Below are 17,854 nucleotides of genomic sequence, written 5' to 3' on the forward strand. Positions count from 1 at the left end.
CCCACTGTGGGGATGTTAGGCATGGTGAAGACGCACGCAGAAATCTGAAAACTTTGAACTTGTTTATTTCTGATTTTGTATCTCTACATGCTTTCATTGCCAGGAATTCTGAAGCCAGAAGGAACTTGCTAATTATTTATAGGGGAAAGAACAAGGGCTTTAGACCTTGGCAAACCTGGATTCAAATTCCAGTTCAGGAATCTGTGACTGTAGCAAAACATTCTTTCTTTTTCTCCAAAGGGTCAGAAACAGTAAATAATTTGCCCAAGTTACACAACTAGGACAGAATTGCTTTATTTATGTCACCGCATAACAAAGCAGCCTAAAACTTAGTGGTTTAAACAACAATCAGTTATGTAGCTCACAGATTTTTAATTTGGGGAGGGCTCAGCAGGGAAGGCTGGTGTCAGCTTGGCCAGCTCAATGGGGGCTGAATGGTCTATTTCTCAGACAGCTTATTCACCTGGCTGGTACGCTGGTGCTGGCTGTCAGTGGAAGCTTGGCCAGGGCTGAGGGCTGAGGGACTTAGTTCCTCTTCACCTAGGCCCCTCCACAGGCTACATAGGCTTCCTCACACTAGTGCGACTGGGTTTCAAGAAGCAAGAAGAGGAAACGGATGGTTTCCAAGCCCCGGGCCTGGAAACTGGCACAGCATCACTTCTACCTTATTCTGTTGTTAAGCCATCACAGAACCCAGATTCAATGGGAATGGCCAAAGACCCTCCTTTTGGATGGGAAGAGTGTTCAAGAATTTGGGGCTGTATTTTAAAACTGGCACAAAAATGGAGATATTATATTTTCTCATTTAATTCTAAAATGAGATAGGAAGTAATCTCTTGGGAACTCTTTTGTATTATCTGTTTTTTAAAAAATGGGACTATTTAGTGATTCACTCATGGTCATATATTTCAAGTTGCTATTGGAGCTTAAATTCAAATCCAGTATGGATCCAAACCCAATTATGTTGATTCTGTCTTTTAACAGTCATGTTCACTCTCCTACTGGCATTTCCGCAGTTAAAGTCACCATCACTCCATGCTATACTTGCAACAACCTCCTAACCCAGCCTTCCTTCCTGCCTCCTCCTTTTTTTTTTTTTTTGACATGGAGTCTCGTTCTGTCACCCAGGCTAGAGTGCAGTGGCATGATCTCAGCTCACTGCAACCTCTGCCCCCCGATTCAAGTGATTCTCCTGCCTCAGCCTCTTGAGTAGCTGGGATTACAGGTGCCCAGCACTACACTGGGCTAACTTTTGTACTTTTAGTAGAGACAGGGTTTCACCATGTTGGCCAGGCTGATCTTGAACACCCAACCTCAGGTGATCCGCCTGCCTTGGACTCCCAAAGTGCTGGGATTACATGCGTGAGCCACCGTGCCCTGCTTCTGCCTCTTACCTTGTTCCCCTCCAAACCTGCCCCTTCTAAGGGGTAAAAAGAATAGCATTGCTTCTCTGCTTATAATTCTTAAAGGCTCCTTGTGGCCTTTAGACTGAAGCTCAGCTTTTTCCTTTCCCTTAATTTGGTTGCTGGCCCTTCATGGTGCCCTAGCCTACTACTCCTCGGGCTCAGAAACAGTCATTTTCTCTCTCTCTATTATTCCAGGAGAAGTCAACAGGTAGATTTCCCCCTTGACATTTATTGACTCAAACATGATGCTAAGTGCTTTACAGGAATTATTTAACTTACATTTTCACAACAACTCTGTGGGGTTCTCTTTTATTTGAAGCCAGGTATGCTTGCTTGGGAAATCAAGCTGTTGAATTCTATGGTAAACTGTCTCTACTTGAAGTTTCCCAAATGCACAGTCTCCTGTCTGGTGTCTGGAATTTTATACTTGCTATGTCTTCTCTCTATCTCTACCTTTTGTCTCACTAACTTATACTTCCTTTTCAGGTTCAGCTTTAGACAGTCTTCTCTCCAGGAAGATTTCTCAAGACTGGTTGAGCTTCCCCGCTATTTCTGCCCATAGTACCCTGTCTTATTCTTAGCCAGTGCATTTCATTTTGTACTGATATTATTTGTTTTCTCATGTCCCTCATGTACTGTAAATTCTTTGAGGGTGAGAACAGGGCCTTTACATCATGTTTTTCTTCTGAAGTGAAAGGCATTTTAGTACAACATCCTCCAACCTCACAGGTTCTCTTTGAGCTTTCATTGTCTATGAGGCTATGAGTTTGCTGAGCTCTCACTGCCACAGATGCAGCCATATACCAAAAACTGGACCCAGGTAACTGAATTTGTCATGATGGGCTTTGCTGGCATTCATGAAGCACACCTCCTCTTCTTCATACTCTTCCTCACCATGTACCTGTTCACCTTGGTAGAGAATTTGGCCATCATTTTAGTGGTGGGCTTGGACCACCGACTATGGAGACCCATGTATTTCTTCCTGACACACTTGTCTTGCCTTGAAATCTGGTACATTTCTGTTACAGTGCCCAAGATGCTGGCTGGTCTTATTGGGGTGGATGGTGGCAAGAATATTTCTTATGCTGGCTGCCTGTCCCAGCTCTTCATCTTCACCTTCCTTGGGGCAACTGAGTGTTTCCTACTGGCTGCCATGGCCTATGATCGTTATGTGGCCATTTGTATGCCTCTCCACTATGGGGCTTTGGTGTCCTGGGGCACCTGCATCCATCTGGCAGCTGCTTGTTGGCTGGTAGGCTTCCTCACACCCATCTTGCCAATCTACCTCATGTCTCAGCTAACATTTTGTGGCCCAAATGTCATCGACCACTTCTTCTGTGATGCCTCACCCTTGCTAGCCTTGTCGTGCTCAGATGTCACTTGGAAGGAGACTGTGGATTTCCTGGTGTCTCTGGCTGTGCTACTGGCCTCCTCTACGGTCATTGCTGTGTCCTACGGCAACATTGTCTGGACACTGCTGCACATCCGCTCAGTTGCTGAGCGCTGGAAGGCCTTCTCTACCTGTGCAGCTCACCTGACTGTGGTGAGCCTCTTCTATGGCACTCTTTTCTTTATGTATGTCCGGACCGAGGTGACTTCCTCCATCAACTTCAACAAGGTGGTATCTGTCTTCTACTCTATCGTCACGCCCATGCTCAATCCTCTCATCTACAGTCTTAGGAACAAGGAAGTGAAAGGAGCTCTGGGTCGAGTCTTTTCTCTCAAGTTTTGGAAGGGACAGTGAGGAGGCAGGTGGGAACCCAGTTTCCTTGCCTTGGATATTTAAAAACAGGTTGGTCAATAATGTTTAAGCTGAGTCCACATCAAGAATGCAGTTCCATTTATAACAGCCACAAAAAATACAATACCTAGGAATACAACTAACCAAGGAAGTGAAAAATATTTATAAGGGGAACAACAAAACAATGCTAAAAATATCAGAGATAACACAAACAAATGAAAAAACATTCCATGCTCACAGATTGGAAGAATCAATATCATTAAAATGGTCATACTGCCCAAAGCAATCCACAGATTCAATGCTATTCCTATTAAACTATCAATGTCATTTTTCACAGAATTAGAAAAAACTATTATAAAATTCATATGAAAGCAAAAAAGGAGCCCAAATTGCCAAAGCAATCCTAAGCAAAAACAACAACAACAACAACAACGAAAACAAAAAAATAAATCTGGAGGCATATTATCTAACTTAAAACTATACTATAAGGCTACAGTAACCAAAACAGCATGGTACTAGAACAAAAACTGACACATAGACCAATGGGACAGAATAGAGAACCCAGAAATAAAGCTGCGCATTGCTGCCAACTGATCTTTGAAAAAGTTGACAAAAGTAAGCAATGGAGAAAAGATTCCCTACTCAATAAACAGTGCTGGGAAAACTGGCTGGCCATATGCAGAAGATTGAAACTGAACCTCTACTTATCACCATATTCAAAAATTAAGATGGATTAAAGACTTAAATGTAAGACCTCAAAATATAAAAAAATCCTGGAAGAAGACCTAGGAAATACCCTTCCGGACATTGGTCTTGGGAAAGAATTTATTACTAAGTTCTCAAAAGCAATTGCAATGAAAAACAAAAATTGACAAGTAGGACTTAATTAAATAGCTTCTGCACAGTAAAATAAACTGTTGACAAGACAAACAGGTAAACTAACAAATAAAAGAAAATATCTACAAACTATACATCTGACAAAGGTTTAATATCCAGAATCTATAAGGGACTTAAATCAACAAGAAAAAAAAATTAATCCCACTAAAAAGTGGGCAGAGGACATGAACAGACACTTATCAAAAGAAGATATCCAAGCTGTAAACAAACGAAAAAATTCTCATCATCATTAATCATCAGAGAAGTGCAAGTGAAAACATAATGAGATACCATCTCATGCCAGTTAGAATGGCTATTATCAAAAAGTTAAAAAATAACAGATGTTGGGGAGGTTGCAGAGAAAAGGGAATACTTGTGCATTGTTGGTGGGAGTGTAAATTAGTTCAGCCATGTGGAAAGCAGTTTGAAGATTTCTCAAAGAATGAAAAATAGAACTACTATTCAAACCAGCAATCCCATTACTAGGTATATACCCAAAATAAAATAATCGTTCTATCAAAATGACACATGCACTTATATGTTCATCATGACACTATTCACAGTAACAAAGAGATGGAATCAACCTAGGTGTCCATCAATGGTAGATTGGATAAAGAAAACGCAATACATATACACCATGGAATACTATGCAGCCATGAAAAAGAATGAAATTGTATTATATGCAGCAACATGGATGTAGTGGGAGGCCATTATCCTAAGCAAATTAATGCAGAAACTGAAAATCAAATATTTGATTTTCTCACTTGTAAGTATGAGCTAAATCTTGGGTACACATGAACATAAAGATGGGAATAAGAGATGTTGGGGAATAAGAGATATTATGTCACCTTGGCCTCCTGAGTAGCTGGGACTACAGGTGCACAAAAGGAGGGAGAGAGGGAGGGGGCAATGGCTGAAAAACTGCCTATTGGGTACTATGTTCCTATCTAGGTGACAGAATGAACAGAATCCAAACCTCAGCATCCCACAATATATCCTTGTGACAAATCTGCACACGTACCCCCTGAATCTAAAATAAAAATGGAAATTAAAAAAAAAGTAAAAGGACAGGGGTGAGGACTATGGAAGGGGGCTCTGGTCTGAATAGTCTGGAGTTATGGACTATATATTAGGTAAAGTAAAATGCTAAGTCTCTATAACAAGAGAGACTTAACTATAGTGTAGCTTAAAGAATGAAGATTTTCTTTTTCTGGCAAGTGTCCACAGTGAGTATTCCAGGCTGGTGGGTGGCTCTGTTCAGCTTTAAGGACGCAAGTTCATTTCATCTTGCAGGATCAACATCCCCTAGGATATTGGCTGAGAAAGTTCTGCTGGCCAAATCCAGCTCAGCACTTGTTTTTTTTTTTTTTTTTGAGATGGAGTCTTGCTGGGTGACTTTAAATATCTACCTTTTGAGTGCTTATCATGTGCTGAGACATTTCATACAGTTTCTTGTTTTATCATCCCAACAACCCGAAGATAAAGTCTTAGTCTCATTTTTACTTTGGAGCAAACTGAGGGTTGGAGAGGTAAGGCAACATGTCCAGGTTTATACAGCTATGACAGCAGGAGACCATGAACCAGGTCTGTCTGGCTCCACTCAACGACTCTACCTGTCTCCTCTCAAAGACCTCTTCCAATGCTAATTTTGCATAAGTTAATTCATTCATTTACCAATCACATATTCTGTCTCCTCACTGTATGAGGTGCTGGCTGGGTGCTGAGAGGCCATAGAATGAATTAGACCAGATGCTTCTATCAAGGACAATATTATTTGCAAACATGTCTCCCCTCCCCTTGATAGAATGAAATATAAAATAGAAGCAGCTCAGGGACAGGGAGGGGTTCAGACCTGTGTGATGGGGCTCAGAAGAAGGTTCGCCCTCCTGGTGGGGAGTTCAGGGAGGCATCCCTGAGAAGGCCACACTCCTCATGGTTCACTTCAGTTTTTCCCACTTGAGATAATGCCAGCCAAACATTTAGTCTTTTGTGTTCTTTTCAGGATGGAGAAGGATGATGTAGCATTTGGGAAGGAAGAGGGAGGACATGAGTCCTCCTCCTGATGCCAAGATGAAAAAGACCTCCACGGCCGTGGTGTCTTTGCTATGGGCATGCCTGTGGGCAGGTATGAGGGACACCCCGACACAGGAGCAGACAACGTGCTGAGAGTGATATGCTTTGCTTCACTGAAGGTGTCAGGCAGCTGGCAGGTGGGGAAGGTCACCAGCAAGCTGACCAGATCTAGCAAACTCAAGTAGCCCAGCATGGCATAGAACAGTTCCAAGGAGCCTTTATCACACTTTACAGTCACTGTGGGCCCAGGTTCTTTAGAGTTTCAAGTCTGTGGGGGCCATCTGGTCACCCAGAGTGCACACAAAACTGCCTGGGTCAGGGAACAGGCAGTGAGGATGGTGCTGGGGAGGACTGGCCCCGCCTACCTCCTAAGCTGGGTGTCTGGCTGGGTGGCATGGAAGGCTGCCACCACCACGATGGTCTTGGCCAGCACAGTGGACATGCAGACCGTGAAGGTGACCCCAAAGGCTGCCTGGTGCACAGCACAGGTGATGGGGTCTGGGTGGCCAATGAACTTGAAGGGGCAGAGGAAGCTGAGGGCCAAGGAGGACAGCAGGAGGTAGCTGAGCTGGCAGTTGTTGGCTCGGATGATAGGAGTGTGGTGGTGTCAGATGAAGATGCCTAAGATGGCCAGGGCAAGGAGGAAGAGCAGGGCTGTGCAGACAGCCAACGCCGTGTCAAGGGGCTCGTGATAGAACAAGAAGTCAAGGGTTTTGGGGATGCACTTTCTCTTCTGCACATTGGGCCACTGGTTGTCAGAGCACTTCTGACATGCAACACTAATGACATGCAACACTATCTAAAAGGAGAAAGAGAAACTGGGTCAGTCAACAGAGTGGGGAAACTTTTGGAAATTTTTCCATGGTCAAGCAGTTCTACGACTTGTGATGGCTTTTCCAGCAGGCTTGGTATATTTCAGTCTCAATTTGATGGGCCTTCCAGATTGCTTGATGTCCTCGGATTTAGGGCCAAAGACACAGATGGCAGAAATCCTGACAGCAGCTGCTTATCATGCATCAGACTATCATGAAATAACACTGAGACAACCACCTGTGGAAGCTCCAGCTCCTATCTAGGATTCCTTTAAATTGACCAACCATTGTGGTAATGTTGTAATTCATAGCCACAGCGAATTAATTTACAGATTTATTCTTGCATCAGCTGATTTAGTTTAAGGAATATTTATGGAGTGCTTAGTATGTACACAGATTCTCTTTTTTAATCGTTCTACCCTTCTCTAAATAACAACATTGACAAAACTTAACAATTTTTTATTCCATAGTGATTTTAAGGATGTATTTTGTGGCCTGAGCCCTGGAATAGTCATTTATTCTTATTTGATCTCTCCTTGATTTGGATGTATTTGTAAGGTCCTAGATACTTTGATTCCATATCTTCCTAGTCTCCAAGTTCAAAGATTTCTCATTTCTGTCATCCTCTCTTCAGCACCTGGTGGTTCCTTCTCAGCTTCATTCAGTGGAAATTTTCTCTTCAAAAGGGCAAAAGGTATTCCCAAAGTCTCTACTTTCCCAGAGAGAGTTTTGAAGAGACTTCATCCAAAACTGTGGCTTCAACAATTACCTGGATTCTGAACCTGGTCTTCTTGCTCCAATCTCCCTCCTTTGTCTGTTTGTCTATTCATTTCCCCCAGACACACACTGAAATACACATTGCCTTTATACTGAAATAATTCAGAGGCTCCTCCCTATTTTCTATAGAATACAGCCCATGCTCCTGAGTCCAACAGGTAAGGTCCTCTGTGATCTGACCACCTGCTTCCTGTATCTTGCATCACAATCGATGCTGAAACCACTCTCAGCTCCTTATTGCTTTCATGCCTTTACTATAACAACTTCCTCCTTGACCTGGAATATCCTTATCATGCTTCATTGCCTTTGAAACCTTGCTTGTTGTTTAAGGCCTGTGTCATATGCCACCCCCTGCATAGAAAAGTCTCCCTGCCTATTCTTTGTTAGAATTAATTGTTCCAACATGCTTTCATGGCTCAGTGCTTGACTATTAATTTATTTATTACAGTATTGACTTCACTTTATAGTCTAGTTTCTTTATTGAGAGATGAGCTGTGCTAGGTGTAGGGGTACAGTATCATTCTCTTTTAATATATCCTGAGGTCTGTGGGTCCAGGGCCATGCCTTATTTGTTGTTGGTACCCTTGCACCCAGCACAGTGGTTGTATATGGTTGGTGCTAGTTGATATCTGTTGAATGAATGACACCTTAGTAAAATACGGATTATGTCATTAGGATAATTCTTTTTAAACATTTATGAAATGCCTGCCATATGCCAAATGTTAAAGTAAGTACAGGATTTGAACAAACTCATGGTTGATAAAAGAAAGAATGAATGTAATAGCCTCAAATGGCTTTAATGCAGCATCTGGGAAGGTCACATTGATATCTTCTTTTTGATCCCCACTTCCCTGGACTTTTCCATTGAAGGAATTTCCTTGATGTGTACACAGCTTTCATCTGAAGCCTACTCTGGCTATTGGCTGGCCACACTCTGACCAAGAACCAGCCTCCCTCCTTACCTGGTGACATTGCGATTTCTCCTCTGGGGCAGGGAAGGATTTTGTAGCAGCATTTTGACTTCTCAAATAGGTTGACTTCTTGGTTTCCTCAGGACATTTTTTGCTGCAGACAGAGGAAGGGACCTACACACAAGAGGGGAGAGAGTGGAGGGGAGAGAGTAGACGGGAGAGAGTGGAGGGGAGAGAGTGCTGGGGAGACTGCAGGGGGAATTGAGCAACATCTGTGCACTCAGGTTGTGGAGGAATAAGCCTCATCGTTTTCACTTACTGGGACCCTCTCTCTCTTCCTTTCTCTTACTCCTTCCCTTATTAAACCCCTCTTTATCACTTTTTCCTCTTCTTCTTTCATTTTCCTCTTCCTTCATTTCTTACTCAGATAATTAAAAATGTGTTCCATAGATCAGGTACTGTACAGAGTGTTAGGGAAACAGTGATGGGTAAGAATAAGCTCTTCAGGATTTTGAGTGTGGTGGGAAAACAAGACATCTTGCTGGCTGGAATTCTGGTTCTGCCCTTGCTGGTTTGGGTGTCTTGGGCTTAACCTCTCTAAGCTTCAGATGCCTCTTCAATAAAATGGAGATGTAGATGGGGCACCCCTAATTTGAAAATCTGAAATCTGGAATGCTCCAAAATCCAAAACTTTTTGAGTGTCAACATGATGCCTCCAGTGGAAAATTCCACACCTGACTTGACATACACAAACTTTGTTTCATGCACAACATAGTTAAAAATATTGTAAAAAATTACCTTCAGACTATGTGCATAAGGGGTATATGAAACATAAATGAATTTTGTATTTAGCCTTGATCCTATCCCTAAGATATCTCCTTATGCATATGCAAATATTTCAAAATCTGAAAAAAATCTGAAATCCAAAACACTTCTGGTACCAAGCAATTCGGATAAGGGATACTCAAGTTGTAGTAATAATATGTATTTTTTTTTTTTTTTGAGACAGGACCTCACTCTGTCACCAAGGCTGGAGTGCAGTGGCATGATCTTGGCTCACTGCAACCTCCGCCTCCCGGGTTCAAGTGATTCTCCTGCCTCAGCATCCCGAGTAGCTGGGATTACAGGTGCATGCCGCTGGGCCAATTTTTGTATTTTTAGTAGAGACAGGGTTTCACCATGTTGGCCAGGCTGCTCTCAAACTCCTGACCTCAAATGATCCACCTGTCTTGGCCTCCCAAAGTGCTGGGATCACAGACGTGAGCCACCGTGCCTGGTCGTAATAATATGTATTTTGAAGATGGTGTGGGGATTAAATAAGATGAGGCAAGTGAAGTCCATATCACAGTGACCAGAATCGTGAGTGCACAACGAATGCTAGTGAGCTGGGATCATATTCTGGAGTGTTAACTGAAGAGTTTGTCTTTCACCCTGGGCTCGTCAAATCCGTTTTTTTATATTTAAGGGACTAATTTTCACCCAGCCCCAACAGAACTGGGCCATCCACAGTGAATCAGAAACAAAGACTACAGATACTAGCTAAGCCTCAGCACCACTCAAGGGTTCCTTGAGTCCAGGGTGTCTAAACCTCAGCACTACTGACATTGGGGCTGGATAATTCTTTGTTATGGAGAACTGTCCTGTGCATCTTTGGGCATTTAGCAGCAACCTTGGCCCCTGCCCACCGGATGCCAGCAGCACTCACTCCCTCAAGTTGTGACGACCAAAATTGTCTCCATACATTGTCATTGTCCCGTGAGAGGCAAAATCACTCCAAGTTGGGAGCAACTGAGATTCAGATCGTGCTTGCAGAATGAGTTTCCTTAGAAAGGTCTGATACAGGGATTCTGTGGTCTGGGGAAGGAGAAGCGAGTGAGAAGGTAAGTACCTGGGCTGTGAGATACCTGAAACAGTACTGAGTGAAGATCTCAACAGGCGGGGTCAGCCCCTTGCCTGCGGGGCGATGATGCTCATTTCTTCCCTGGAACTCTATTCTGCTGCCTTGTTCATCAGCAACTTTGTTCCCTCCTCTCAGGGTGGGATGATTTGGACATTGAGGTGTGATAGTCATGGGAATAAAAAACCATATGCCTGACTAAGGTGAGACCAGTGGGAACAAGTTTGAAATCACAGAGAAAAGAGGTAGAACATATTATACCAGTTATAGTCATTTTCTTACTCTTTTCATAGAGGTATGTGAAAAATGCTATAGCTGCTCAGTGAAGGGAGTGTTTAATCCTGCCTACACGAGTTAGAGGAAACGGCAGGAGGCGTGAAGATAGTTGAGATGTAACTGCACTTAAATTAGAATTTCCTGGCCAGACGTGGTGGCTCACACCCGTAACTCCAGCACTTTGGGAGGCTGAGGTGGGTGGATCGTCTGAGGTCAGGAGTTTGAGACCGGCCTGGCCAACATGGTGAAACCCCATCTCTACTAAAAATACAAAAAATTAGCTGGGCGTGGTCATGGGTGCCTGTAATCCCAGCTACTCTGGAGGCTGAGGCAGGAGAATCACTTGAACCTGGAAGGCAGAGGTTGCAGTGAGCCGAGATCGTGCCATTGCACTCCAGCCTGGGCAACAAGAGCGAAACTCCATCTTAAAAAAAAATTTAAAAAAAAAAAAAAAAAAAAAGAATTTCTCCCTCTGGTGATCTTAGATACTTAGGGGTCTGGGAAATGACTAAAGGGATTCCATGGGTTATTTTCCACTGCTTAAAAAAGCTCAACATCGATTGCCTATTTCTTGACATAAGTCTGCAAGGCTAAAGCAGTAGCATCTCCAGGTATCTGGAGTTGACCATCTCAGGATAAACCTGAATTGGCAACTGTATGTAATTTACTTTCCCATTGGCTCATCAGTTATCTTTGCCTTTAGCAAGGTCCCTAATTTTGGGAGCCAGGGAGTTTGGAAGGTTTTATTTTCTGAACAGCCTCAGAGTTGTGTAAGTCAATAATCCACCCCTTTTTGACCCAGTATCCTAAGTGAGTTCAATATGACAAATACTCCTGGAGCTTGAAATGTGAGAGGTGCTGTGTGGTCTTGGTTCTTAGGGTGCTGTCAGCTCTAATCTTTAAGAGTCCTTCTGCCCAGACAATTGCGCCGTCATCTAACAGAACATCTTTTCCAGAAGGTGCTCTGAAGTCAAAGTGTCCAACAATGGCTGTCCTTCCTGACAGGTCTGGGAGAACATAGATGTTTTTAATGTCAAACGTTGCCAGCACTTCCCCATCTTTGGTGAAGAAAACCTCTTCCTGGGCTTTGGTGGCGAAGTTAACCTTTCAGGCATAATGGAGCACCTGAGAGAGGGATGGAAGGTAACAGTAAAGAAACTGATTAGGAGTAGCTGGGCGCGGTGGCTCACACCTATAATCCCAGCACTTTGGGAGGCTGAGGCAAGCAGATCACAAGGTCAGGAGTTCAAGACCAGCGTGGCCAACATGGTGAAACCCCATCTCTACTAACGATAGAAAAAAAAAATTAGCCAGGCATGGTGGTGGGCACCTGTAATATCCCAGCTACTCAGGAGGCTGAGCCAAGAGAATCACTTGAACCCAGAAGGCGGAGGTTGTATGAGCCAAGATCTCGCCACTGCACCCCAGCCTGGCGAGAGAGTGAGACTCTGTCTCACATTAGGAGCCTTTCCTCCACATCACTGGACAGTTCTTCCGTATCTATGCTTGTTGGTGCCTTGGAGGGAGGCATCTTATCTCTGCACACTTTATGAAAAAAGAGTTCTGTTTTCTCATGTTCCAAGTTTGTGTTAATCTATATGGACCAGGGTAGGGAAGTGAAAGTCAAGATAATGGCAATCTGAAACATTAGGCCTTGCCTAAGACTGATTCACAGATAGGCTGGTCTTATGAATAGAAACCTATCCAGTTTTTTACAATCCATCCATACAAATTACTTAGCATCCTTCTTTGTGCCAGATAGGATTGGTACCTAGGATAGAAAACTCAGTCCTGCCTGGAGACACAAAGAAGTGTGGCTGATAAAAAAAAATGTGTTTTGACTAAAAGTAGATAAGGATTTGTGAATTACCCTGATTTGATCGTTACATATTGTGTAAGTGTACTGAAATATCACACTGTATCTCATGAATATGAACCATTATTTCAATATATCAATTAGGCCAGGCACGGTGGCTCACAACTGTAATCCCAAACTTTAGCAGGCTGAGGTCAGGAGTTTGAGACCAGCCTGGCCAACATGGTGAAACCCCGTCTCTCCAAAAAAAAAAAAAAGAAAGAAATTAGCTGGGCATGGTGGCACATGCCTGTGGTCCCAGCTACTTGGGAGGCTGAGAGAGAAGAATTGCTTGAACCCAGGAGGCGGAGGGTGCAGTGAGCTGAGATCATGCTACTGCACTCCAGCCTGGGTGACAGAGCAAAACTCCATCTCAAAAAAAAAAAAAATATATATATATATATATATATATAAATAAAATAAAAATATTAAATTCACAGTAAGAAGTAAAAAGAAAACAGATATAAACTAAGAAGTATCTTTTCAGTGTATTCTAAACTCTTCATGGCTGAGACACTCTTGGATTATGTGACTATCAAAACCCTGTTATCATTCTTTTTGGGAACAGCTTAAATAGCAGAAAAGGGAGTTTGCACCAATATTTTCCCATCTCCTTCATCCTCCATCCCCCATCCCATGGCAACCACCAATTCTGGGGATCTAACGTCCACCATAGTGACTGTAGTTAATAATACAGTATTGTTTACTTGAAATTTGATAAATGGTGACTATTGGTGGTGATGGATGTGTTAATCAGTTTGATTTTGGTAACCATTACACAATGTAGATGCGTATTAAATCATCACATTGTGCCCCATGAATACATACAATTTTATTTGTTAATTATACCTGAATAAAGCTGAAAAAGAAAGAGTAGAAAAAGGAAGACAGGCAGAGTGCCTTCAGGAATCCCTCTAGTGACTTTAGATCCAGCGGCTTGATCTTTGACGTCTTTGGAAAAGGTGGGATTGGCTTTGATTTTGTGATTAGGAAAAGAGGCGGTCATCTTTTCCAGAAACCTGGAACTCTTTAAGAAGACCTTTGAGGTTCTTTATAATAGAGCTCCTACCCACCTTTCCAACCTTTCCTTCTACTGTTCTTTTCCTTTGGCCATCCTATGCTTTGAATTAGCTGGATCACTTTCCCACTCCTGTACGTGCCATTTTTACCAATACCAATATTTTTGCTTATTTATTACTCTTTCAACTACAATGTAAACATCTTGAGGTAAGCACACATTTTGTACATTTCTGTATCCCTCATTGCTCCAAGTGCATGAAAATACTTGTGTTTAGTATATAAAGTGCATGAAAACACAAGTGCTTAGTAAATACTTGTGACATAAAAATGCATGCGTTGAGGCCAAGTGTGGTGGCTTATGCCTGCAATCCCGGGCTGAGATGGGTGAATCGCTTGAGGTCAGAAGTTTGAGACCAGCCTGGCCAACATGGTAAAATGCCATCTGTACTAAAAATTCGCCAGGCATGGTGGTGCGTGCCTGAAGTCCCAGTTACTTGGGAGGCTGAGGCAGAAGAATCACTTGAACCCAGGAGGTGGAGGTTGCAGTGAGCCGAGATCGCACCATTGCACTCCAGCCTGGGCGACAGAGCAAGACTTTGTCTCGAACAACAGCAACAAGAACAACAAAACACAATTACTTTTGCGTCAATCAAATATATGTGTGTGTGTATGTGCGTGTGTTGAACTGCGCTATGAAAGCTCATAAGAACTAGAGGATGAAGTTTGAGCAAATGACTTGGTTGGGAGCAGAATTGCTTCTAGAGTTCCGAGTCAAGATTCCTGGTGACATTCCTCACTCTATCTGAATCAATGATGTGACTTTATAGATCTTGCTTTACATCTTAATTTTCTCATCTGTAAAAAGGGGACCTACACCATAGGGTTGTCTTGAAAATTAAATACATTAATACATAAAAGTGCTTAGCATGTTACTTGACATAAAAAACACTAAAAAAAGTGTTTAAAAAGGTATTAGCTATCATTTTTCTTACAGCCTTTAAGAACTTATACTACTTAAGCACCAATGAAATTACCTAAAAGCCATCTTAAAGAAGCTGAGCCTAGTTTGAAGATCTTGGCCATGGTTTGGATGTTTGTGTCCCCTCTAAAATTCATGTTGAAACTTAATTATCATTGTGGTGGTGCTACGAGGTGGGACATTTTGGAGGTGATTAAGTCACCCTCATGAATGAATTAGTTCTTTGAAAAAAGGGCTGGAGGAGGCTGGATGTGGTGGCTCACATCTGTAATCCCAGCACTTTGGCAGGCAGAGGCAGGAGGATCGCTTGAGACCAGGAGTTTTAGACTAGTCTGGGCACCATAGTGAAACCCCATGTTTGCAAAAAGTACAAAATAATTTAGCCAGGCATGGTGACATATGCCTGTAGTCCCAGCTACTCAGAAGGCTGAGGTAGGAGGATTGATTGCCTGAACCTGGGAGGTCGAGGCTGCAGTGAGCCATGATCGCACCACTGCACTCCAGCCTGGGCAACAGAGCAAGATTCTATCTCTGGAAAAAAAAAAAAAAAAAAAAAGGCTGGAGGTAACTACTAACTTAGGCCCTTTTGCCCTTCTATCTTCAGCCATGTGAGGCAGCAAGAAGGCCCTTACCAGCCACTGCATGCTGGTGCCTTGATCTTGGACTTCTCAGCCTCCTGAACTGTAGGAAATACATTTCTATTATTCATAAGTTACCCAGTCTGTGCTACTTTGTTATAGCAGCACCAATGGACTGAGACAGCCTTCTTTTAATATTAAAAGGATTTTTGCTCTACTTTGACTTTATTACTAAAACTTTGCATGCCTATTTGCAATATGTGCTTAAGGTTGAACAACTGGCTCTCTTCTGAAGCCAGGATTTTTGGTGTTTGCTGATTTCCCTGCTGTCAATACTCCCACTATGGCAAGGTTGAAGCTACCAGTGGTTTAACAGATGACTTGCACAATTCCTGAAAATTTAACAATTGACCTTTGCTGTCAGAGCCACTTCTCTCTGTTGGACCTAGACCCCTGGTATCTTTACTAAGATGTCTTATGAATGCTATGAAGAGGGAGCTGTCACCATCTCCCTTCCTTCTGCTGGAGATTTTCTGGGCCACAGGTTGGCAAACTACTGCCTGTTGGCCAAAGCTAGTCTGCCACCTATTTTTTGTGTGATGTGTGAATTAATAATGACTTTTACATTTTTAAATAGTTGAAAAAAATTAAAAGAAGAATAATACTTTATGATACATGGAAAATACACGAAACTCCTATTTCAGTGTTCATAGATAAAGTTTTATTGAACACAATCGGATTGATTTGTTTGGGGATTTTCTATGGCTGCATTTGCACTACAACGGCAGAGTTGAGTAGTTGTGACAGAGACCGCATGGTTTGAAAATCCTAAAATCCTTACTATCTGGCTCTTTACTGAGAAAATGTTGCTGACTGTCTAGTCCATTAGTTGCTACTTTTTAAGAAAAATCTTTTCCAAGTAAAATCTTATGCTTCATACTATTAGGCAGAGAAACCAGAGCATCTCTGGTTGGTACAGGCAGCTATGGGGTCCAGAGCCCCATCCCCAAGCCTCTCCCTGCCTGAAGAACTGTTCCATCAGCTGGGGCACCTAAGTCTCCCTGTGGAACTCTGAGGCTCCAAGGAACAGACAGTAAAAATTACTGATCTGCGCTCACCTTCCATGGTTATAAAATTCAGAGTTTTTTTTTTTTTTTTTAGATGGAGTTTCACTCTGTCACCCAAGCTGGAGTGCAGTGGTGCCATCTCGGCTCACTGCAACTCTGCCTCCCAGGTTCAAGCGATTCTCGTGCCTCAGTCTCCTGAGTAGCTGGGACTATAGACACACACCATTATGCCTGGCTAATTTTTCTATTTTTAGTAGAGACAGAGTTTCACCATGTCAGCCAGGCTGGTCTTGAACTCCTGACTCGAGGTGATCCACCTGCCTCCCAAAGTGCTGGGATTACAGGTGTGAGCCACCGTGCCCAGCCCAAGGTCTTTTTGATTAAAGTACCTAATGACCAGAGAGGAAAAGAGACCTCGAACACAGAGAAGGCTGATGATTAGGCCAAGCACTCAGGCTCAGCTCTTCCTCTAGCTGAAAACCCAGTGCTCTTCTCTTGGTGTTGTTGGTTGAGGCCTTTGTCCTCTGAACTCTATCTCATCTCTTTGAGCTTGTTCCAGCATTACCTCTCTTACTATGAGGAGAAGACCACCTAAACTTCCCTTCCGGTCCTTGTCCCTGAGCAGCCCACGAAGAATGGGTGTTGGTGCTGGATTGCATATTCTACATTGCAGATTTACCAGTTTTCTAACTTGGTGGTTAACTCTTTCCTACTGTGAATCTCATATGGTCTTTGTTGCATGTTAGCATTGGCATGTAGTGGCTGGATGTCAGGACAATTGCATTCTCTTCCAGCTCTGCCTCTCCTTTTCTGTGATCTCCCTGCTTCGTGTTGGACCAGCAGATTTCTAAGGCCCTTGGCTGTTTTGATGTCATCACCATTATTAGCAGCAGCGTCAAACCACCTGGATAAAGCTGTAACCCATAATATGCACTAATCACCAGCCAGCATTTGTATGCATGATCTCTTATTTTCATAACGACCCACAATGTATATATTATTATACTCAATCTACAAAGGAGAGAGCTGAAGCTCAGGAAAGGTAAGTGACAAGGCCCCAGAGAAATCCCATATTGAGATTTGAGTCCAAATCACTTCGGTTCTAAATTTGATCTTCCTTTCATTAGGCTACACTGCCTCTCTGGTAGTCCAAGGCTCACAGAAAGCGGGAATGGACAGGGACTGGGAAAGGCTTCTTGGCCGCTCACCTGAGAAGGCCTGGCTTCCCACGCATTGGCATACGTGCCTCCCAGGAACGGTCCCTCTCTCGGACAGCAGGACATCAAGTTCGGATAGGCGACCCACAGGGCTTTGGCTGCCAGGTAGGCTTGGTAAATTGCAGTTAGATCCGGAAGTTTGAAGGTAGATAGGTGGGCAGTGGTCATGTTCTCCAGCCCTGTGCGATGCCAAGCCCCTTCTCTGGCACTTTGGATGGAAGTCCCAAATCCAGACCCCCTGCATCCCTGCAGCTCCTCCCACAGCTTCCTCATCAGACTGTTGCCTGGTTACGGGGCTGGGCACAGCGCCAACAGGAAATCCCTAAAGATAGGTATTATTCCTAAGTGTATGGTCAGGCTCAAGCTGCC

At 43.2% G+C, this 17,854-nt stretch overlaps 1 protein-coding gene across 1 annotated transcript; it reads left to right on the top strand.

Annotated features, from left to right (window-relative positions):
- The first annotated feature begins 1,293 nt into the window (after nucleotides 1–1,293).
- On the top strand, nucleotides 1,294–3,365 carry LOC101008804 (olfactory receptor 6Q1). The gene has a single exon (XM_021926920.1). The coding sequence runs from the start codon at nucleotides 2,197–2,199 to the stop codon at nucleotides 3,148–3,150; it is 954 nt and encodes a 317-aa protein (XP_021782612.1). The 5' UTR covers nucleotides 1,294–2,196; the 3' UTR covers nucleotides 3,151–3,365.
- The last annotated feature ends 14,489 nt before the right edge of the window (nucleotides 3,366–17,854 follow it).

Source organism: Papio anubis, chromosome 12 (assembly GCF_008728515.1).
Source record: "Papio anubis isolate 15944 chromosome 12, Panubis1.0, whole genome shotgun sequence".
NCBI classification, from domain to species: Eukaryota; Metazoa; Chordata; class Mammalia; order Primates; family Cercopithecidae; genus Papio; species Papio anubis.